The 24114-nt window shown below is 37.2% G+C and overlaps 3 protein-coding genes across 4 annotated transcripts in view; 1 reads left to right on the forward strand and 2 right to left on the reverse strand.

The window, feature by feature from the left end:
• The window catches only part of LOC132551771 (superkiller complex protein 2-like), a 27617-nt gene extending 14633 nt beyond the window's left edge, over positions 1 to 12984 (forward strand). For both annotated transcript variants that reach the window (XM_060215913.1, XM_060215912.1), the window contains exons 17-25: positions 76 to 186; positions 403 to 633; positions 868 to 1143; positions 7023 to 7402; positions 8125 to 8335; positions 8851 to 8961; positions 9059 to 9277; positions 9773 to 9910; positions 11716 to 12984. In XM_060215913.1, the coding sequence (XP_060071896.1) occupies positions 76 to 186; positions 403 to 633; positions 868 to 1143; positions 7023 to 7402; positions 8125 to 8335; positions 8851 to 8961; positions 9059 to 9277; positions 9773 to 9910; positions 11716 to 11916 (1878 nt within the window). In that variant the 3' untranslated portion in view covers positions 11917 to 12984. The remainder of the gene's footprint in view (positions 1 to 75; positions 187 to 402; positions 634 to 867; positions 1144 to 7022; positions 7403 to 8124; positions 8336 to 8850; positions 8962 to 9058; positions 9278 to 9772; positions 9911 to 11715) is intronic.
• On the reverse strand, positions 12826 to 18200 carry LOC132551772 (uncharacterized). Its single transcript, XM_060215914.1, has 5 exons — positions 18148 to 18200; positions 17249 to 17394; positions 14235 to 14399; positions 13411 to 13457; positions 12826 to 12876 (listed from the first exon to the last, which is right to left on the reverse strand). Exons 1-5 carry the CDS (start codon positions 18198 to 18200, stop codon positions 12826 to 12828), a joined length of 462 nt encoding a protein of 153 aa, XP_060071897.1.
• Positions 18201 to 21411: 3211 nt separating this feature from the next.
• Positions 21412 to 24114, reverse strand: LOC132551778 (uncharacterized). Its single transcript, XM_060215922.1, has one exon. The coding sequence runs from the start codon at positions 24031 to 24033 to the stop codon at positions 22216 to 22218; it is 1818 nt and encodes a 605-aa protein (XP_060071905.1). The 5' UTR covers positions 24034 to 24114; the 3' UTR covers positions 21412 to 22215.

Consider the following 24114-nt stretch of genomic DNA (forward strand, 5'->3'; position numbering starts at 1 on the left):
ATCAAGGATATAAGTATGCATGTGGTCAGTCAAGTGTAACATGATGTTTAGGTGACGTTCCAGTTTTCTGTCTAGGTGATGCAAATGGAGGACCACCTGAAGCGTGGTCTGGGTATGCACCACAGTGGGATACTTCCCATCCTTAAGGAGGTGGTAGAGATGCTCTTCCAGCGAGCACTAGTAAAGGTATATTTCACCAATTCCTCTGTTTATGATTGACTTTTGAAAATGCTTCGATCGGTTCTCAATAATTTATCAAATGATATTTGTACACTTTTCAGATGTGACAATGAGAATACAGTTTGCATACTGTCAACAGTTTGTTAAAAGAGTAGCTGTAAATAATATTTGGAGTGAAAAGATGAATTACCCAGGAAGTAAAATATTAATGTTAATTCACAGATCTTATTTGCTACGGAGACATTTGCCATGGGTGTAAACATGCCAGCCCGTACTGTGGTGTTTGACTCAATCAGAAAGCATGATGGGACAGCATTTCGTGACCTTTTGCCCGGTGAGTACATCCAAATGGCAGGGAGAGCAGGACGTCGAGGCTTGGATACAACAGGGACAGTGATAATTCTCTGTAAAGGGGATGTCCCAGAAATGTCTGATCTTCATAGGATGATGCTGGTGAGTTTTTTCCCTCATTAGACTTCCAACTGTTGAACTATACATCACGTACATGATTTTTCTGCGATGACATCTTATCTAAAACTGAACTGTACCTTTAAAACTATTGCCATTATTTTTGTGTACATTTAATTTTCACCTGTAATAAGAATTTGAAAATTCTGAAAAATCATTAAGTAACTCAAAAGGTAAACAGATTGTGATAGAACTACTTTTCATATTTTCCCTAACTAGGGGAAGCCAACCAAATTAGAATCCCAGTTCCGTCTGACCTATTCCATGATCCTCAACTTGTTACGAGTTGAGCAGCTTCGAGTAGAAGACATGATCAAACGCAGCTTCTCGGAATTCCACTCACAAAAGGACACTGTCAAACATAAGAAGGCACTTGAAGAACTCCACTCTGAGGTGGCTAAAATCACAAATATTGAATGTTTCCTGTGTTCTGTAGATCTGGAGAAGTATTATGAGAGCTGTAAGGAATATCACGCATCCAAGAAACAATTACAGGTATGAGTACATCTCAATAATTTCATTTAAAAAAACATACTGAAGCTTTGTCTAGTGTCCGTTTATTTGCAACTGATAAGAGAACTAGCACAAAATAGGATGATATTGAATATTAATGAATTTCACCATTAATTTCAAACCAATGTGTTTATCAATTGTGTTTGAATAATGGAACATCCACCATTTGTTAAGTCACAGTAGTATCAAATAGTGTCTTTATTACAACAGATAATTATACAGACTTCAGCTATTTAACCATGTCATTCACTGGGCAATAAATGCCATATGATTTTATCTAGATACCTTGTATGCAATAACATTACCGTACTATGGTAAATGTTATATTGCACAGAGTAAAGAAAGTGGCTGGTTCATATAAAATAGGATTACTGTATTAAGTAATCTCTTTTGAGCAGATCTGAGTATAAAATGATATATATATTACATATATAGTAAGTGTGTGACAGTGACCTGGTATGCCTGGTTATGATTTGAGTATAGATGTAGGTATTGTCTGACAGTGACCTGATATGCCTGGTTATGATTTGAGTATAGATGTAGGTGATGTCTGACAGTGACCTGATATGCCTGGTTATGATTTGAGTATAGATGTAGGTAGTGTCTGACAGTGACCTGATATCCCTGGTTATGATTTGAGTATAGATGTAGGTGATGTCCAACAGTGACCTGATATGCCTGGTTATGATTTGAGTATAGGTGTAGGTATTGTCTGACAGTGACCTGATATGCCTGGTTATGATTTGAGTATAGATGTAGGTGATGTCTGACAGTGACCTGATATGCCTGGTTATGATTTGAGTATAGATGTAATTGAAGTCTGACAGTGACTTGATATGCCTGGTTATGATTTGAGTATAGATGTAATTGAAGTCTGACAGTGACTGGATATGCCTGGTTATGATTTGAGTATAGATGTAGGTGATGTCTGACAGTGACCTGATATGCCTGGTTATGATTTGAGTATAGATGTAGGTAGTGTCTGACAGTGACCTGATATCCCTGGTTATGATTTGAGTATAGATGTAGGTGATGTCCAACAGTGACCTGATATGCCTGGTTATGATTTGAGTATAGGTGTAGGTATTGTCTGACAGTGACCTGATATGCCTGGTTATGATTTGAGTATAGATGTAGGTGATGTCCAACAGTGACCTGATATGCCTGGTTATGATTTGAGTATAGATGTAATTGAAGTCTGACAGTGACTTGATATGCCTGGTTATGATTTGAGTATAGATGTAATTGAAGTCTGACAGTGACCTGATATGCCTGGTTATGATTTGAGTATAGATGTAATTGAAGTCTGACAGTGACTGGATATGCCTGGTTATGATTTGAGTATAGATGTAGGTGATGTCTGACTGTGACCTGATATGCCTGGTTATGATTTGAGTATAGGTGTAGGTAGTGTCTGACAGTGACCTGATATGCCTGGTTATGATTTGAGTATAGATGTAGGTGATGTCTGACAGTGACCTGATATGCCTGGTTATGATTTGAGTATAGATGTAGGTGATGTCCAACAGTGACCTGATATGCCTGGTTATGATTTGAGTATAGATGTAGGTGATGTCTGACAGTGACCTGATATGCCAGGTTATGATTTGAGTATAGATGTAGGTGATGTCCAACAGTAACCTGATATGCCTGGTTATGATTTGAGTATAGATGTAGGTGATGTCCAACAGTGACCTGATATGCCTGGTTATGATTTGAGTATAGATGTAGGTGATGTCTGACAGTGACCTGATATGCTTGGTTATGATTTGAGTATAGATGTAGGTGATGTCCAACAGTGACCTGATATGCCTGGTTATGATTTGAGTAAAGATGTAGGTGATGTCTGACAGTGACTAGATATCCCTGGTTATGATTTGAGTATAGATGTAAGTGATGTCCAACAGTGACCTGATATGCTTGGTTATGATTTGAGTATAGATGTAGGTGATGTCCAACAGTGACCTGATATGCTTGGTTATGATTTGAGTATAGATGTAGGTGATGTCTGAAAGTGACTAGATATCCCTGGTTATGATTTGAGTATAGATGTAGGTGATGTCCAACAGTGACCTGATATGCCTGGTTATGATTTGAGTATAGATGTAGGTGATGTCCAACAGTGACCTGATATGCCTGGTTATGATTTGAGTATAGATGTAGGTGATGTCTGACAGTGACCTGATATGCCTGGTTATGATTTGAGTATAGATGTAGGTGATGTCTGACAGTGACCTGATATGCCTGGTTATGATTTGAGTATAGATGTAGGTGATGTCCAAAGTGACCTGATATCCCTGTTATGATTTGAGTATAGATGTAGGTGATGTCCAACAGTGACCTGATATGCCTGGTTATGATTTGAGTATAGATGTAGGTGATGTCTGACACTGACCTGATATGCTTGGTTATGATTTGAGTATAGATGTAGGTGATGTCCAACAGTGACCTGATATGCTTGGTTATGATTTGAGTATAGATGTAAGTGAAGTCCAACAGTGACCTGATATGCCTGGTTATGATTTGAGTATAGATGTAGGTGATGTCTGACAGTGACCTGATATGCCAGGTTATGATTTGAGTATAGATGTAGGTGATGTCCAACAGTGACCTGATATGCCTGGTTATGATTTGAGTATAGATGTAGGTGATGTCCATCAGTGACCTGATATGCCTGGTTATGATTTGAGTATAGATGTAGGTGATGTCCAACAGTGACCTGATATGCCTGGTTATGATTTGAGTATAGATGTAGGTGATGTCTGACAGTGACCTGATATGCCAGGTTATGATTTGAGTATAGATGTAGGTGATGTCCATCAGTGACCTGATATGCCTGGTTATGATTTGAGTATAGATGTAGGTGATGTCCAACAGTGACCTGATATGCCTGGTTATGAGTTTGTAGTTTGATATGCCTGGTATAGATGATATGCCTGGTTATGATTTGAGTATAGATGTAGGTGTGTCTGACAGTGACCTGATATGCCATTTGAGTATAGATGTAGGTGACCAGTGATATGCCTGGTTATGATTTGAGTATAGATGTAGGTGATGACAGTGACCTGATATGCCTTGGTTATGATTTGGTTATGATTTGAGTATAGATGTAGGTGATGTCTGACAGTGACCTGATATGCCTGGTTATGATTTGAGTATAGATAGGTGGTGATGTCTGACAGTGACCTGATATGCCAGGTTATGATTTGAGTATAGATGTAGGTGATGTCCAACAGTGACCTGATATGCCTGGTTATGATTTGAGTATAGATGTAGGTGATGTCCAACAGTGACCTGATATGCCTGGTTATGATTTGAGTATAGATGTAGGTGATGTCTGACAGTGACCTGATATGCCAGGTTATGATTTGAGTATAGATGTAGGTGATGTCCAACAGTGACCTGATATGCCTTGTTATGATTTGAGTATAGATGTAGGTGATGTCCAACAGTGACCTGATATGCCTGGTTATGATTTGAGTATAGATGTAGGTAGTGTCTGACAGTGACCTGATATGCCTGGTTATGATTTGAGTATAGATGTAGGTGATGTCCAACAGTGACCTGATATGCCTGGTTATGATTTGAGTATAGATGTAATTGAAGTGACCTGATATGCCTGGGTTATGATTTGAGTAGATATGTATGATTTGAGTATAGATGATGTCTACAGTGACTGATATGCCTGGTTATGATTTGAGTATAGATGTAGGTGATGTCTGACAGTGACCTGATATGCCTGGTTATGATTTGAGTATAGATGTAGGTAGTGTCTGACAGTGACCTGATATCCCTGGTTATGATTTGAGTATAGATGTAGGTGATGTCCAACAGTGACCTGATATGCCTGGTTATGATTTGAGTATAGACGTCCGTGATGTCTTACTCTGACCTGATATGCAAGGTTATGATTTGAGTATAGATGTAGGTGATGTCCAACAGTGACCTGATATGCTTGGTTATGATTTGAGTATAGATGTAGGTGATGTCCAACAGTGACCTGATATGCTTGGTTATGATTTGAGTATAGATGTAGGTGATGTCCAACAGTGACCTGATATCCCTGGTTATGATTTGAGTATAGATGTAATTGAAGTCTGACAGTGACTTGATATGCCTGGTTATGATTTGAGTATAGATGTAGGTGATGTCCAACAGTGACCTGATATGCCTGGTTATGATTTGAGTATAGATGTAATTGAAGTCTGACAGTGACTTGATATGCCGGTTATGATTTGAGTATAGATGTAATTGAAGTCTGACAGTGACTGGATATGCCTGGTTATGATTTGAGTATAGATGTAGGTGATGTCTGACAGTGACCTGATATGCCTGGTTATGATTTGAGTATAGATGTAGGTAGTGTCTGACAGTGACCTGATATCCCTGGTTATGATTTGAGTATAGATGTAGGTGATGTCCAACAGTGACCTGATATGCCTGGTTATGATTTGAGTAAAGATGTAGGTGATGTCTGACAGTGACTAGATATCCCTGGTTATGATTTGAGTATAGATGTAGGTGATGTCCAACAGTGACCTGATATGCTTGGTTATGATTTGAGTATAGATGTAGGTGATGTCCAACAGTGACCTGATATGCTTGGTTATGATTTGAGTATAGATGTAGGTGATGTCCAACAGTGACCTGATATCCCTGGTTATGATTTGAGTATAGATGTAGTTGATGTCCAACAGTGACCTGATATGCCTGGTTATGATTTGAGTATAGATGTAGGTGTTGTCTGACACTGACCTGATATACTTGGTTATGATTTGAGTATAGATGTAGGTAGTGTCCAACAGTGACCTGATATGCTTGGTTATGATTTGAGTATAGATGTAGGTGATGTCCAACAGTGACCTGATATCCCTGGTTATGATTTGAGTATAGATGTAGGTGATGTCTGACAGTGACCAGATATCCCTGGTTATGATTTGAGTATAGATGTAGGTGTTGTCTGACAGTGACCTGATATGCCTGGTTATGATTTGAGTATAGATGTAGGTGTTGTCTGACACTGACCTGATATACTTGGTTATGATTTGAGTATAGATGTAGGTAGTGTCTGACAGTGACCTGATATGCTTGGTTATGATTTGAGTATAGATGTAGGTGTTGTCTGACAGTGACCTGATATGCTTGGTTATGATTTGAGTATAGATGTAGGTGATGTCTGACAGTGACTAGATATCCCTGGTTATGATTTGAGTATAGATGTAGTTGATGTCCAACAGTGACCTGATATGCCTGGTTATGATTTGTGTATAGATGTAGGTGATGTCTGACACTGACCTGATATGCTTGGTTATGATTTGAGTATAGATGTAGGTGATGTCCAACAGTGACCTGATATGCCTGTTTATGATTTGAGTATAGATGTAGGTGATGTCCAACAGTGACCTGATATGCCTGGTTATGATTTGAGTATAGATGTAGGTGTTGTCTGACAGTGACCTGATATCCCTGGTTATGATTTGAGTATAGATGTAGGTGATGTCTAACAGTGACCTGATATCCCTGGTTATGATTTGAGTATAGATGTAGGTGATGTCCAACAGTGACTTGATATGCCTGGTTATGATTTGAGTATAGATGTAGGTGATGTTTGACAGTGACCTGATATCCTTGGTTATGATTTGAGTATAGATGTAGGTAGTGTCTGACAGTGACCTGATATGCTTGGTTATGATTTGAGTATAGATGTAGGTGTTGTCTGACAGTGACCTGATATGCCTGGTTATGATTTGAGTATAGATGTAGGTGATGTCTGACAGTGACTGGATATGCCTAGTTATGATTTCAGTAGAGATGTAGGTGTTGTCTGACAGTGATATGCCTTTTTTTAACTTCATTTACAGACTGTTGTCCTGTCACATCCAACAGCGATCAAGTTACTGAGTGCAGGGCGAGTGGTGACTGTTGACAATGCTAGTCATAATAATGTTCTCGGTGTAGTGTTACAGACTAATGTATCCTCTAGTAGTGACCGAGTCTTCAACTGTCTTGTCATTTGTGATGAAAAATGTGCAAAAGGTGAAAGACAGACAAAATCTGCTGATACAATTGGTCAAGTGACACCTGTATTAAGCAATACCCTGTTTAGGCCTGAGGGTAAGTGTTGTCATCAGCTGGTACCCCTGAAGGCAGAGGATATCAGTGTGGTCACAACAAAGACAATACGAGTGGAGGTGGATAGAATTATCAATGATGTTCGCAAGAGGCAGCAACCACGATTTAAGTATGATTTGGTTCATTATCTGGAACAGTGTTGTTACATATTAGTAGATTTTATTGATTAAAAGTTAATTGAAGAGAATATAAAGTAATATTAGTATAGGCAGGCAAGGTTGATAAATATGGTGTATATCTCTACAGGTTTTAAAACACTTTGTAAAATAATGAATAATGTTGGGTATCCATCTTTGATTCCTTTATGATCTGATCAACGACCAAAGACAACAAGGACGTTAGTGTCCGTAGATTTCCTTTCAAACTCTCAAAGATGTAACATTATGAAATACAGTTTCTGTAGTGCTTTGAAATAGGGAACTGCTGTTGCTGGCCGATTTCTCTATTTATAGATCCTTTCACTCTAGTCCTCTAGTTCTAGTGGTTATTGTATTGTTCAGTTGGGTATTGGAAATGTCAAGGCTTTGATGTCCGCAGTGCTCATATAGTATACTAGTCATATGCTTGGTTCACCAGAGATGCAGGGGTTCTGTATAAAGTATTCTATGAAATCCAATAATATTTACATTAGCATAATTATCAAAACCCTATTTTAGTGACATACCACATATTAATAGTGAAATCTTAAGAAGAAAACAGATCACTAGCTCGAGAATCAAGTTTCTGTGTATTATTCATATTGAAGCATGTATGTAAGATCAGATTCAGTACTCTTTGTTGTTTCAGATTTAAATGAAATCTGTTTTATATATATGTATTTATTTTTGGTAGAGATGATCCTCCAAGTCAGGCAGTATCCATAGCAACACAAGAGTTGTTAAGATTAACAGAGGGAAATCCACAGGGATTGCCTGGCCTTGATCCAGTGAAAGACCTTCATCTTCGTGATATAGATATGGTGGAAAAGTTTAGAGCATTTTCCCTCCTGGAAGGAAGCCTGAAGACATTCCAGTGTGTCAACTGTCCTAGATTTCAGGAACATGTAAGCTGCAAAAATATATAACTTAATTCTGTCTACCAGTAGCTGAAAGCTCCTACATGGTTAATGTAATATATGTTATCTTGCCTTGAAGGTAATGTCCAACTGTCAGTCAGTGTAGGTACAGTGGTCTGATCATACACAACTCTATTTATTCTGTTGTGATATATCACAATGCTGTTTCTGATCATTCTAATTAGTAAACTCTTAACATTGAAGAAATTTTGTTTCTCATACCAGTACAGGTATATGGTAAAACTTGACAAATTGAAATAGATTCTAAACATTTTGGCATTATCATGTTTATCAAAGTTTAGAAATGGTGAATCATTACAGATAAGACTTGTAAATCATGTAAAAACCTTTTCATAGGAACTCTGTAGTAAACACAGATAAGTATTGCTGTGAAACTGTGGAAGGCCAATCTGAGCTTGGGTTTATTCAAGCAAGTGGCATATACATAATTGCATAACAGGTACATGTTATAACCTGTAATGAAATATATTTTATTATTACAGTTTAGTCAGCTAAGCAGTAATATGAGATTGAAGGATGAATATATACGACTCAAATTTCTGTTGTCTGATGAAAGTCTTCAGCTTCTGCCGGAGTACCAGCAAAGAATTGAGGTAAGTTGATTAGTCATTTTCAATATTGAAAAATTATATGGTTAACAGAGATTGTTTAAACCATAAAAATATCAATGTTAATGGTATTATATTGTAGGTTCTGAGAGCTCTGAATTACATTGATGCCAACAACACAGTGCAGTTGAAGGGACGGGTGGCGTGCGAGATCAGCAGCCACGAACTTATGATTACTGAACTTGTATTTGAGAACGCTCTCACAGAACTCCACCCCACTGAGATAGCAGCCTTATTATCCTCAGTTGTGTTTGAACAAAAGAAAGCCAGTGAGCCTAACATAATTGACACTCTAGAAAAGGTGAGATAATTCATGTCTTCCTTTACTTTAGTGAACATGTCTTAGCCACATGCATGATTTGTCTACTTATTAATTTGAAAAGTCTTGTCATTCTTATATTTATATTGCAGTAAGCCAAGACATTACCTTTGACTCAAAGTCGGGGGAGGGGGGTTGGTTTTCTGGGCTTATTGCAGGACCTCAGGGGCCAAGACTTTACCTCTGACTCAAAGTCAAGGGGTTCGACTTATTGTAGTACCTTACGCCCCTGACGTAAAGTAAAGCATTAGTTTTTAATGGATACGAGCTGGCTTATATCCAGATAAAAACATCGATATAAGAAAATCTAAAGCTGTTTATTCTGATAACCAGCATCATCAAGATGGTAAGTTAGATATTGTTTATTTTTAAGTAATGACCTCACTTTACATAAATATGGATGAGAAAATCTGGAGTCATTTGAGAGTTTTTACTGTAACTCAACAACACATTTATTTTATATTATTCTTTGGGCAGGGCAAGGAGCGTATATTGGAGATAGCTGACAGGATCACTGTCCTACAGAAACAGATGGGGATGCTATTAGCAGCAGAATACAAGGAAGCATTCAAGTTTGGACTTATGGAGGTTGTGTTTGAGTGGGCGAGAGGCATGGTAAGTAATGGAGGGTGTGTTAGAGAGGATGAGAGGCATGGTAAGTAATGGAGGGTGTGTTAGAGAGGATGAGAGGCATGGTAAGTAATGGAGGGTGTGTTAGAGAGGATGAGAGGCATGGTAAGTAATGGAGGGTGTGTTTGAGTGGGCGAGAGGCATGGTAAGTAATGGAGGGTGTGTTGCAGAGGATGAGAGGCATGGTAAGTAATGGAGGGTGTGTTTGAGTGGGCGAGAGGCATGGTAAGTAATGGAGGGTGTGTTGCAGAGGATGAGAAGAATCATAAATAATGAAGGCTGTGTTAGAGAGGATGAGAGGCACAGTAAGTAACTAATGTTGTGTTTGTGTGGGCGTGAGGCACAGTAAGTAATTAAGGTTGTGTTTGTGTGGGCGAGAGGCATGGAAAGTAATGGGGGTTGTGTTTGTGTAGGGGAGAGGCATGGTAGGTAATGGAGGGTGTGTTAGATAGGATGAGAGATATGGTAAGTAATGGAGGGTGTGTTGCACAGGATGAGAGAAATCATAAGTAATGAAGGCTGTGTTAGAGAGGATGAGAGGCACAATAAGTAATTAAGGTTGTGTTTGAGTGGGCGAGAGGCATGGTAAGTAATTAAGGTTGTGTTTGTGTGGGCGAGAGGCATGGAATGTAATGGGGGTTGTGTTTGTGTAGGGGAGAGGCATGGTAAGTAATGGAGGGTGTGCTAGATAGGATGAGAGATATGGTAAGTAATGCAGGGTGTGTTGCACAGGATGAGAGGAATCATAAGTAATGAAGGCTGTGTTAGAGAGGATGACAGGCACAATAAGTAACTAAGGTTGTGTTTGTGTGGGCGAGAGACACAGTAAGTAATTAAGGTTGTGTTTGAGTGGGCAAAAGGCAGGGTGAGTTACAGAGGAGGAGAGGCATGGTAAGTAATGGAGAGTGTGTTTGAGTGGGGGAGAGGCATGGTAAGCAATGGAGGGTGTGTTTGAGTGGGCGAGAGCATGGTAAGCAATGGAGGTTGTGTAGACAAGAGGCATGAGCGATGGAGCTTGTGTTTGACTTCTTTGGTAAGAGGCATAGTACAAAAGTGTAGTATAACTGGATTCAGGATTTTTTAATGCCTGAACTATGGCTCAAACCTGGAGGTTTTTCATAACCCTCTTCCAACTATGTCCAAGTGATCATGGTTTTTGGTTATCTCCCCTCCAACAATAGCTAAGTGATCATGGTTTTTGGTTATCTCCCCTCCAACAATAACTATGTGATCATGGTTTTTAGTTATCTCCCATCCAACAATAGCTAAGTGATCATGGTTTATGGTTATCTCCCCTCCAACAATAACTAAGTGGTCTTGGTTTTTGGTTATCTCCCCTCCAACAATAACTAAGTGATCATGGTTTTTATTTATCTCCCCTCCAACAATAGCTACATGATCATGGTTTTTGGTTATCTCCCCTCCAACAGTAGCTAAGTGATCATGGTTTTTTGTTATCTCTCCTCCAACAATAGCTAAGTGATCATGGTTTTTTGTTATCTCTCCTCCAACAATAGCCAAGTGATCATGGTTTTTTGTTATCTCTCGTCCAACAATAGCTAAGTGATCATAGGTTTTGGTTGTCTCTCCTCCAACAATTACTTGGTGATCATGGTTTTTTGTTATCTCCCCTGCAGTTTTAGCTTGGTGATCATGAATTTTGGTTATTCCCCCTGCAACATTATGCTACCAGTTTATGAATGCTTTAAATATTACTACATTCTTTTTTGTGTAGGAAAGAAAATGATCAAGTATTGTTTTTAGTTTCCTTTAATATGATATTCTTTCAGCCATTTGCAGAAATAACAAACTTGACGGACGTCCAAGAAGGTATTATTGTGAGATGTATTCAGCGCCTACATGAGACACTGAGAGATGTGAGGAATGCAGCTAGAATCATCGGAGACCCTGTCCTCTATCAGAAAATGGACGAGGCCTCCTTCATGATCAAAAGGGACATCGTTTTTGCTGCATCATTATATACACAGTGAATTAATTCATTTGGTAAAGATATTCTAATGACATTCAAGACTTAGTAAAAATTGATTCTGATAAACAAATTACCTTGTCTTGTAAATCTATGAAATACTACTGTTCAAGTATTGATGAGGGATTTTGATATCATTCTACGACCATGAAATACAACTTAATATGAGAAAAGGACATGGTCCCTTCTGACGAAGAAGGATTGGAGGGAGGTGAAGGAGTGAAATGAAAGTCAAAGGTTTGATAGATGAATGGATTCTTGATTATGTGAGTATAGAGTATTTGTTTGGGAATTCTGGTGTAAATAATGATTGTTAGTTCCTTCTCCATACTTTGGGCAGAGATTGCAGAATATTGGACATAGGTGCAAATCTTTTTAACTCATGTTTGTTTTATTTTTCTTTACATTTTGTTTTCTGACATGATAAAAGTTTAAAATTGTTACGATTAGTCACTGAAGTTTTACTTGTTAAATTATGTTATACAGATAAGTTCATCTGCATAATATTCTCAATGTAGAAAGCCTTCAAGTGCTATTTTTTTTATCAAAATGGTTAATGGAGTTGAAATTATAATCCAGTTTACCTCAAGACATCCTGTAATCCTCTTATCTATTTTCATAGAAAAAGTTGTGGTACTTTGTTAAAACATTAACCTTAGTTCAGTCACCAAATCCCAACAAGTGGTGATTGGTCTATAGTCATGGAAGCAACAAATGTTTCTATACACAAGACATTTCAAGGTAATTTGTAATCCCATCCCACCATCATCAAATTCAAATCTTCAAGTTTCACATCTATGTTTACATAAATATTTAGAAATTTGTGTCTACATCCTGATTAAGGGAGATAATGTGTAAAGAAAAAATAAACATTTTTTTCAGTTTGCACAGTTTAATTGTATAAAACATTAAATTAACCAAGCAGGTGTCCATGGCCGTGAGTGTGGGCAAGCGATGTCAATACCTATAAAGGAAAAAAAATATATGAACAAACAGTTCAAAAGAAATCATTTTTATCTCATTCTTGCTCATGTACTTCTGACATTACCTAATTTGATAACAATAAAAGAAATGAACCTGGCAGATTTAACTATTTTTGTTGAATAGCTTCTTCATGTTGAAGAATTGTCTTATGGCATTTATGGTTGATATAATTGATCAAGCCTTACAGGTAAACAATACATTATGTCCATCAGATCAGTTGAGAATAAAGAGATTTATCAACAATTAGTTATCAAAGGAGTGAAATGAGTCAAATTTCCCACACAAAAAAATGGTTAATACTGGAATGACAGGTTATCATGGTTGTCACGCTTCACCACCAAAAGAGGTGAAACAGCTTAAGGATTTTGAATTGACTTAAAGTTATAATTTCTTGGTCAGAAATACCAAATGTCTTCAGTAACAAAATGAAAATATGTGAATTTAAGGTTTATGTAGTATAGGTACCACAATTAAATTACAACATAATAATGGTCCACATGTTGAGGATACTTACTGCTGTCCAAAAGCTATAGAATTCTGGTTTCGTTATTAATGCATCTCCTGAAAAGTACATCAACTTTGAATTTAACTTTTTCATGCAGGTTGATATATAAACTTTCAAAATTGTGTGTATTTTTTATGAAAAAGTTTTTTTTTTTTTTGTAGAGAAATTATTTGCTTTCCATTTTTTATTTGGTGATCCTTTCATGATATATGTATCCCTTGTAGATACAATATACTCTCAACTAGACAGAACTTTTCTTTAGCGTGATTGGTTGAGTGTCAGGATAGTAAGCCAGATAATTGGGATTCAAAAGTTAGCAGAGGCATGGAAGTAAATAATCATCTCAGTTTCATATTGGTATGGTATGTATGGTAAAATACTAGCCACAATATACCACTCGGCTAGAGAGAGCTTTTTGGTTTGATTGGTTGAGTGTCAGGTTAGTAAGCCAGAGGTCCCTCTTTCAAATCCTAGCAGAGTCATTGAAATAAATAATGACCTCTGTTTCAAACTAGTTTTATTAAAGGCTGAAAATATGATAAGTTAGCATACGATAAAACTTTTGAGAAACTGAGCTAATATTAAGTCTATTGGAAGACCATATTCCTAGATACATTGTGTACTAGGTACTTTGTATCCAATCAAAGTAAACCTGCAAGTGTAACTATAACAAAACAATACATATAAAAATATTCATAAATCTGTGTTCTATAAAGATAGCCATTCTTCGCTGTGCATGGCCATGTTTGGTGATCTGTTTTCTTACTTATAGAAATACCAAAAATAGACTTTCTATATAACTATACAAAAAATGTTGTTTGATATAGTTTTACCGTCAGCGTCCATCCTGTTATAGAGAGCCGTAGTATCAGACAAAGTCAGATGGTGGTCTCCATTAGCGTCGAAGGTGTTAAACAAACCATTGGTGAAATCGGTTAGGTCATGCGCATCCTTTGTGGCGGCCGTAACATATTCATGTCGAGTAATAGTTCCATCCTCTGCATAGGTCATAATTTATATTGAGCAAAACTTTATTGGTATTAAGGACACTAAATGAATTCAACAGCCAATACAACAATCACCTCATACAAACATATAGAAAAGGAAGGAGCTGTAAAGTGTGGCAGGGTTATACAGGTACACATATAACCTTAAAGTATAAGGGTTAAAAGGTGACAGGTACGCATAATTAACAGGTACACATATTACCTTAATGTATAAGGGTTAAAAGGTGACAGGTACACATAATTAACAGGTACACATATTACCTTATATTATAAGGGTTAATAGTTGATGTAGATTTTCTGTGTTTTTACCTGTTGATGCTCAACATGTATAGGTATCAGTTATAAAATTTCGAGGAGCAGCCCGGAAAAGCTTGCTAACAGTGTGAATTTGTGTATTTTTGACTATTTGTAAAAAATGAAATCTGACAAATATCAAATAGTACAATAAAGACACATGCATAATATAAGTTTTACGAAGTTTTGTAGACCAGTTTCGAGGTGCAGCCCGGCAAATCTTTCAAACAATAAATTTCGTATTGCGGACCGTTTAGTTCCATGGTAACAGAGGAAATATGTAAGAATTAACCCCTAGAAATGCAGGCATAAGTAGGGTAGTAGTGATATACAGGGTTTTGTTCAGATCTGTTTGTTTCCAAACTGTGGCTCAGAATAGCCCATTTAATGAACACTCGAACGAACGCACCCCAATTCATAATCTTTCCCGCGATCAAGTTTCATGGGAGACAATAATGAAAAAAGACTAAGCCATAGACCATCATCCTGCTTGCTGATAACATTACTACACCATTACAGACCTCGTGTATATCAGGGACGTATATCACGTTATCTACGTCCCTGTGTATATATACCATAAAATAAAGGATTAACGCTCAGCTTCTTATTAGACAAAACTTACTATGAAATATTGAAAATTTTGTTTACAACATCGTTGTGAAAATGGTACACTCCAAAAGACCAATCACAACGAAGATCGAGCAATGTTGGTGATTTACATAACAGATTGTCCAGCGTGATTTACATAACAGATTGTCCACCGTGATTTACATAACAGATTGCCCACCGTGATTGTACATAACAGATTGTCCACCGTGATGTACATAACAGATTGTCCACCGTGATTGTACGTCGTGCACATGAAGACTGTCTACAGCTGAATATGTTTAGTGTTGCTTGGATACCATGACGTCACCACACCGAAGAGTTGTCGTTTGGATACGACAGCACAACAGGCAAAGCCAAATGCAATTTCATTTGAAACTGAATGTTTAAATGCTAATTTTGTGGCTTTGAATGAAATTTTACCAAGATGTTTTCATGATGCAGATGGTAGTTTTGGTGAGAAGTAGGTAACTTTAATAAGTGTTTACCGATTTTTTGCCAGTAAAATTGGAGTTAAATCCCACTGGTGAAACTGTAGAAGTTTGAAATAGGTGTTGCACATGAAAACCGTAATTGCGCCGTCATGTTACAAAATGGCCTCCCTGGCTGCCGTTTTGGCAGGTCGAAAAAGAACAACGCTTTGTTGGCTATGTTTCCTTCACATTTCTATCAATCTTTATCACTGTTGGAACTGGAGAATAAGTTAGAAATATATTATTCAAAATGGCGGCCATCTTGGATTTTTGACATACCCGAACGATAACAACACTTGGTCAGGAACGTCTCACGATTATTTCATGCAAGTTTAATCCCAGTGGTGGAACTTTAGAAGTTTAAAATGTCCGAAGGTTACGCACGGCGGACGACGACGGAAGAAGCACAATGGCTTTATGTCATATGACCCATAGACCTTAAAAATGAATAAATAAAAGAATTGGAAATGCATTGACACTCATCATTCAACAGAGGAGAAGTCCCAATATTGGCATTTTCTCATATCCCCACCCCCCATTATGAGATATATAGATCTAAGGTATTTTTTTACTGAATGCCGATGAACTAAAGAAAACCTATATAGACGCTGCTGATGGTGCGGTGTGACATTGTAGGTCACCCCTCTATGCAAACTAGAACCACCTCACCTTCGGGATCCTAAAATTCATGTTAAGGAATGAAATATTAGGCTCTCTACTCTGTGTGTTAATTTATCACATACAGAAAATGCTACCTTTAGAGTGGGGACAAAATTTGATTTATCGGCCCAGTAAAGAATGAGAGATAGATAAATATAGAGAAATAGAGAAAGGAAGAGGGTGTCGGGGTTGGGTCTGGAAAACCCGTAGTAATGGGGACATATTTTCTACTTATTACCCACATTGTAAGGACATTTGCATACCCACAATTACGGTGTCTTAGTTTGCATTGAAATTGCAAGAAATGTCCAGAAAATATTTCTTTTTTTTATGAAATGTATCAAAACCGTTTTTTTCTATCTCAATAGTACCTACAAATTCATGTTTTCGTCTTCATTCTTCCTCGTAACAATATGAGGACATTTATCTCATTTCTGTGTAGACTACAGAGATAAATGTGTGCTCACAAAGATTGTCTATCAAGTTGAAAACTGACCCAGATTTACTCAACGTTCATGAGATATTACACACTTGCCACTACTATATCCGCGATGTTGCTATCTGAAATGGGTGTCCCTAGAATGTCGAACTCGTGTCCCTACGATTTTAGCGAGACCAGACAGGGAGAGCCAGAGAATAATTCTCGTGGAATGGGATGCTTCCTTGCATCCCGTTGGTAAGCAGGCTGTTGTTTTCTGTGTAAATCCTGTTGTTTTACATGTTAACAAATGGTGTTGTTTTCTGTGTAAATCTTGTTGTTTTACATGTTAACAAACGATGTGTTGATTTCTGTGTAAAAATACATACTGTTGCTGTCGGCGAACACCAGAAAATCGTGGAGTTCTACTCTGCTAAAGTGCTGGGTGTCTAAGTCGTAGTTGACTTCATTCCACAGCTCGTCTATGTAGTGAGTGTAGTCAACATGATGGTTATGGTGACCGTGATTGTTAGCGCTTTCACATAAAACAAAAACATGATGGCAACCTTGATTATATAATAATGACGTCACTACAGTAAAACAATGGTATCAGCCGTCTGTCCATCTGTTCGTCTGTCCATCTGTCCCCAGGATGACATCTGTAACTTTGATAAATAACTTCTAAATTTTGGCTTTTTCTATGCTGGAGTGAAAAGGATATTAATTTAATTAAAGTTAATGATATGAACCCTTCTTTAACTTCTGTGTTAATCTGTTGAACTACATTGTATTTAAAGAACACTTGCTTCATGTTGGCCATATATGTCCAAAGTTTTTTCCATTACTGAATATTTGTACAGACATGTTCAGATTTAGTATCGAGGTTCTATTCGAGTAGAACGTCTATTCCATGTCTCCAAAATCAAACACCATTTTATTACCAGCTGGGGTATGAGTTGGCCACCGGACGACAGTTCTATCTTTGAATAATGGTCCACTAAATTACCAACAGACAGATGGTAAATGAACGATTATACCTGTTAAGATGTATATATACAATGTAATCAAAAAGGTATTATTAAAATAAATTATGTATGTAATGTGTGCAAGACAAATTGATAACAGGAAAATCTCCAAGCAATGACTTCAAGAGCTTTCGAATAATAACATATTTCTCAATTTTCACAGTTTGATTATTTTGGTTTTAAAGAAGTAATTTCACAACATTTGTTTACGAATGTTGATAGAATCTAGATACATCGATAATCCACCAGTATTAATACCTTACCACAGCACCAGAGGAACGCACAGTGCCAGAAGCAAAATCGACGATACCGACATGTTCAAACGGAACTCACAAAACGTGTATGTCTTATCTTCAGTCACTACTTATCAAAAGCGCCATAGCTATAGATAAGAATTCTATTTATGGATACATACGTAGGGACATTTCTTACTCATTCTACTTGTTACATCACTTTTCTTAGATATAGAAAAGTATTTAGTACCTGTATGGCAATCTTCTTGATTTCACTAGCAAAGAATATACAGACAGAATGACTGACGTCATTTCCTAACAGAACATTACGTAAATGTTTAAACTAGTTTATGATGAACAGAGTTTAAACATCTTGTTGACATGATCGAAAACGTTAGTCAGGATATAAATGCATGATTAGTATAATTTTCAATCACATATATGTATTTGATGTATATACACATTTCGGTGAATTTTTTTTCTGAACTCATTATGATCCGGAGGTTGAATAATGTTGTCGGAATACACCTGCCACATATATTTTGCTGTATTCGGCAGTGACAGAAAACAGCTGTATTTTAGCACGTGTGGTAATTCGACAGAAATTCTCTCTGAATTCACTTAAATATTATGTTTAAAAGGAATATAAAATAAGTTTTTAACATGTTGTAAAGAACATGTTGATCAATGGACATCCACAAAATCGCTGTTATATCAGATGAATTTGAGAACTTTATTTCCGTGCAGAGCAATTACTTTGGCGTCCGTCATCAGGCAAAATTCAGCATAATGTCAACATCAGGTAAACACAGACTGAACAAAAAAATCTGTTTAAGTTTCAATAGTCTGATTTCAATCAATATTAAAGGATAAATAGAATGGTCAGTGTCACTGAAACTGACCATGTATTTTCTATATATACTCCTCTCACATAAAAATAGCCCAGCAATTGTTCACTGTAAAGTTAGACCCAAATCACAATATAAAATACTTATCAAAAGTAACGTAACCCCCAAGGAAATCAGATGTGGATGATGACAAACTAACTGAACTGCGTGTAATACTTGTAATAATCATAATCAATATTGTTGCTCGGCTTTAGAACATTTATTTTACAATCTTTTAGATTGTTCATGTTTATATTTTATTCCATCCCCCCCCCCCAAATTCCAGAAGTTAAATAGAAACTTGTTTTGCTATTAAGATTAATATTTTCTACAGTTAACAAAAACCGTTATCATTAAAAAGAAGCTTTAATCTTCAAAACCAGCACCAGCAAAATTGTTTTCTTATTAAACAAAAACACGTTTTGTTATTTTTCTCTGTAATTTAAGCAAGAGGGATTTAACATAGGTAATGACAGCTTATTAAGCACTTTCCTCAACGAATATTCATTTTTTAAAATGTGACGGCTCAGTACACCCGTGGAAAGATTTCAGGAGGGGTAAAGGAACAGAAAAAATAACCGAACAATTTCCAATATCTTAATATAATATATACATGCATGTATGTACACATTTATGTACGCCTGTCTAACACTATCATCACACGCCTGCCACTTCACATGACCAAAGTTCACGAGGTACACACACTCCTAAAATGTACTAAATAGTCGTCACACCACAACCGCCGAATCCCATGATTGAGAAGTGGTAGTGAAAGAGCAAGTAGAGGGCAGATGGGAGGTTTTTCCAGTGAAAATGAAATAAATATGTAAACATTTAAATAATGTACAGCTTTATTGATATTTGTTTCCTTTATAAATGAGCGAGAATTACAAATATGTTGTGTAACAAGTTTACATATATCAAAAAAGAAATGACTTTTCAATATCATTCGACATTACAAAAATGATATGATTAAAGTATGTATTTGTACACATCATTTAACACCCTCACGGTCATTCACAAGATATCTTCGTGGATGACGATAGCGACACACCTCGACCACAATGTGGGACAGCATCAGAAACAACAGGAGCAGAGACACATGGGTTCCCGACTGTCAGTAGAGAGTAAAAATTAGCAAACTATCACACAATTTGCGACAGATCAATTTTCCTAAACCCAAAAAAATCAGTGATATATATTTTAATAATGTCTGTCTTTAAATGCCTTAATCGTTCTTATTTCTTAAATAAGTAGAATACGAGAGTGGGGCTACAATGTATACTGCTTACGAAGAATATGATAAATAAAAAATACATAATTTGTATAATGGTGGTCGTTTTATAGGCTAACGTATGACGAATATTTATCACTTGACTTTCAAATTATGTAATTAGTTCCACAAAGCCTCACAAATGTTATGACACAATTTTCTGGAATCGGTTCAGAAATTGTTTGGAAATGACATGCGATATTTAAAGATGTCTCTGTATGTTTAAACGGATTTTAAATAATATTTGTATTATGGTGTATGTGTTGTATAACTAGACACGTACACAGTATCACAATGGGAATGATATCGCTATGCGATTACACAGTGAACAACGCAGTGGAAAATGATAAACTACGATCATATGTTTTCAAAACATTTGGCGATCGGTTACATGGACCACGTCCCGTCAGGTAAACCTAAGAAAAGTCTGAGCCACGCTCTCAAAGTAAACACTACACCACACTGAACACCATGAGAATCACGTGAAGTAATGAAATATTTCCAAGTTGATTTCTTGTGCTCAAGAAAATCGCCAAACTAAATCACACAAGGTGTTCGTGAACAAACAACATGTGCATCAAGCGAACCGCAGACAAGGGTAAGAACTCGAGTTACTATCAGTAAGGGAAACATTCACTACTATAGTAAACCCCTAAAAAGGAAAAGTTCACTTTTATGGTTTTCTTCTAAGAGGAAAAGTTCACACTCATAGTTACCGCCAGTAAAGGAAAAGTTCACACTCATAGTTACCGCCAGTAAAGGAAAAGTTCACACTCATAGTTACCGCCAGTAAAGGAAAAGTTCACTATCATAGTAACCACCAATAAAGGAAAGGTTCACTAACAAAGTTACCGCCAGTAAAGGAAAGGTTCACTATCATAGTAACCACCAATAAAGGAAAGGTTCACTAACAAAGTTACCACCAATAAACGGAAAGCTCACTATCATAGTAACCACCAATAAAGGAAAGGTTCACTAACAAAGTTACCACCAATAAACGGAAAATTCACTATCAAAGTTACCACCAATAAACGAACTGTTCACTATCATAGTTACCACCAATAAAGGAACAATTCACTATCAACGTTACCACCAATAAAGGAACTGTTCACTATCAAAGTTACCACGCATAGAGGAACTGTTCACTATCATAGTTACCACCAATAAAGGAACAATTCACTATCAACGTTACCACCAATAAAGGAACTGTTCACTATCATAGTTACCACCAATAAAGGAACAATTCACTATCAAAGTTACCACCAATAAAGGAACTGTTCACTATCAAAGTTACCACCCATAAAGGAACTCATAGATACCACCAAGAAAGGAACTGTTCACTATCAAAGTTACCACCAATAAACGAACTGTTCACTATCAAAGTTACCACGCATAAAGGAACAATTCACTATCAAAGTTACCACGCATAGAGAAACTGTTCACTATCAAAGTTACCACCAATAAAGGAACTGTTCACTATCAAAGTTACCACCAATAAAGGAACTGTTCACTATCATAGTTACCACCAATAAAGGAACTGTTCACTATCATAGTTACCACCAATAAATGAACTGTTCACTATCATAGTTACCACCAATAAAGAAAAAATCATTACCAAAGTTGCTATCAAATCATCATGCAACATAGCAACCAAAAGGCTCCTCTTTTTATAAATATCCCTCGCCCCGCTAAATGTGTTGAGAATTATAAACAAAGAAGCAGTAACATTAATTCTAGCAATGTGAAAATCCATTTTCTTATCGATAAACAATAAAGAAATGAATTCTTTAGAGCTCTAACAAGAAGTGGACCGCGTGTTGACGTCCGCGATGTTAACCATCATTAACACACCATCAACCCATTCGTAAAGGCCACAAACTCACCGAGGAAACTTGTAACCTAGGCATTATTCAGGACAGTTTACATTTTGAGTGAACTTTAGTTCATACCCATATTATTGATAGTGAAATGAGTTCGGTATGTAGATCTATGGCTGAGATTTCGGTTCGGTTTGATTGAACGACAACATACTTTCTGTGCCAGAATAGCATACACGTCCAAGCATGCGCGTCTGAATTTTGTGTCAAGAAATCCATATATGAATGGATTAAGACAGCTTCGGAGGTACGGGGATCTATGGCCTAGCCTTATAAACACATATCCAAACTGCCTTTTATCAATCTTGGCGAATGCCAGTAGGAATGTTATGGTGGCTGGAAGAAGACACAGTAAACACACTACTGCTATTATATAACACATCTTGACGACAGTGTTGTTTCGATGTTGTCTTCGCTCACGTTTTTCTGATAGAAATAACTCTTGGTTGACATTTCTAGAAACTCTATTATAAAATACCGAATTACAGCTCCGTGTATTAGCTGACAGTCGTCTTCCATTGTGTGGTTGCTGCTCACTTTGATCAGTTGAGGTTGTCTCCAATGCATGACCTGATCCCTCATGCGGTTTGCCTTTGTCATCTTGTTGGGCTTGTGGTTTTCTGACGATTTGATTTCTCGTCAGTGTTGTTATTTCTTCAGAATATTTGTCAGTGGTGCGTAAATCATAAGCATTGTCCCCATGTTGTCCACAGGTATCAGATAAATTATCTCTGTTATCTACCACGCAAAATTCCTCACACCCCATATCATGGTTCTGTTTATCTTTAATTTCCATTTCAGTATTAGAATCCATCAAATCTTGACCATCAAAAGTGTCCAGCCACACTTCGTCAGGCATTGAAGCAATCGAAGTGATCGCATCCTTTCTTTTCCGAGCATTTGAGACATCACGTTTATCTTTGCTAATTTGACTGCAAGTGGCCAGGCCACTATCTATATCCGACACACTATAAGTTCGGCCAGGCATCTGTACCGATGTTACATCAAACTGGTATTCCAGTGCATCGCTATCTCTGGTATGGAAAACACTACGTAGCTGAGCTTCAGACACGAAGTTGCTTTCGTCCGATGATGTCGAAGACGATGGAGATGGAGGAGGATGGTATGAAGGATCGGCTTGCATTTTTAGAAGATCTGCTTTGGAAAATGTTTCTTTACGAGAAATTCGTCGACGAATGGCAGAAGGAATATAGAGGTTAGTATTTCGTTGACGAAGATACTTTCCAAGACGAAAATAGATAACAACAACAGCCGCGGATGCCACATAAAGAACAATCACAAAAATATATATTACCAGTTTGGGGACAACCGAATCTGTAAATGATACATCGAGTCCGCACTTATGAAGAGTAATATTGTAAGACAAGTTCTCCACTTTCTCCTTGCCCATTATGAAAGGCACAGGTATCAGCGCTAAACCCGTTATCACGACAACGACACCGCATAGTAACCGCCCTTCGCGGTAACGGATCTGGCGAAATGTCGGCATACACACCTTCCTATATCGATCAATAGCAATGATCAATGTTACAGCAACAGCAGAGAAGGTCACCAGTTGTCCTAAATAATGTCTCATTTTACATTCGGTTTTGTTAAAGTTAGAATACGGATGCATGAAATAAGTGACGTCCATTGGCATAACAATTATACAGTTGATAAGGTCAAGGACTGCCAGCCACACGATACAACCTTTAAATGTGGTCTTGGTTTTCAAACGACAGGTATAGACCAGGACAACGTGGACATTTCCAAATAAACCAAACACACACATCAATGTAACCACAGATACAAGTAACATGTTCTGTATATCATGTTGGCGGTCAAAGAACTCTAACGAAGGTATATTGTCAGCCATCATCAATGGTGTTTAGTCCTTGATGATTGTGATCTCTTGCTCTGTGAACAGTATACAGGTATCGTCGTTACATTAGATATTGAG

The sequence above is a fragment of the Ylistrum balloti genome, unplaced genomic scaffold (genome assembly GCF_031769215.1).
Source record: "Ylistrum balloti isolate Yb309-2 unplaced genomic scaffold, AGI_CSIRO_Ybal_v1 Utg370214, whole genome shotgun sequence".
NCBI classification, from domain to species: Eukaryota; Metazoa; Mollusca; class Bivalvia; order Pectinida; family Pectinidae; genus Ylistrum; species Ylistrum balloti.

Bases quoted from the DNA above. Each gene is read 5' to 3' on its own strand.
- LOC132551772 (XM_060215914.1), bottom strand. From the start codon at position 18,200: ATGTCGGTATCGTCGATTTTGCTTCTGGCACTGTGCGTTCCTCTGGTG. The intron at 17,395-18,147 runs GTAAGGTATTAA...TTTATGTGAAAG, and splicing joins TGCGTTCCTCTGGTGCTGTG to CGCTAACAATCACGGTCACC. The intron at 12,877-13,410 runs GTAAGTATCCTC...TTTCCTTTATAG, and splicing joins TCTATAGCTTTTGGACAGCA to GTATTGACATCGCTTGCCCA.
- LOC132551778 (XM_060215922.1), bottom strand. From the start codon at position 24,033: ATGATGGCTGACAATATACCTTCGTTAGAGTTCTTTGACCGCCAACAT.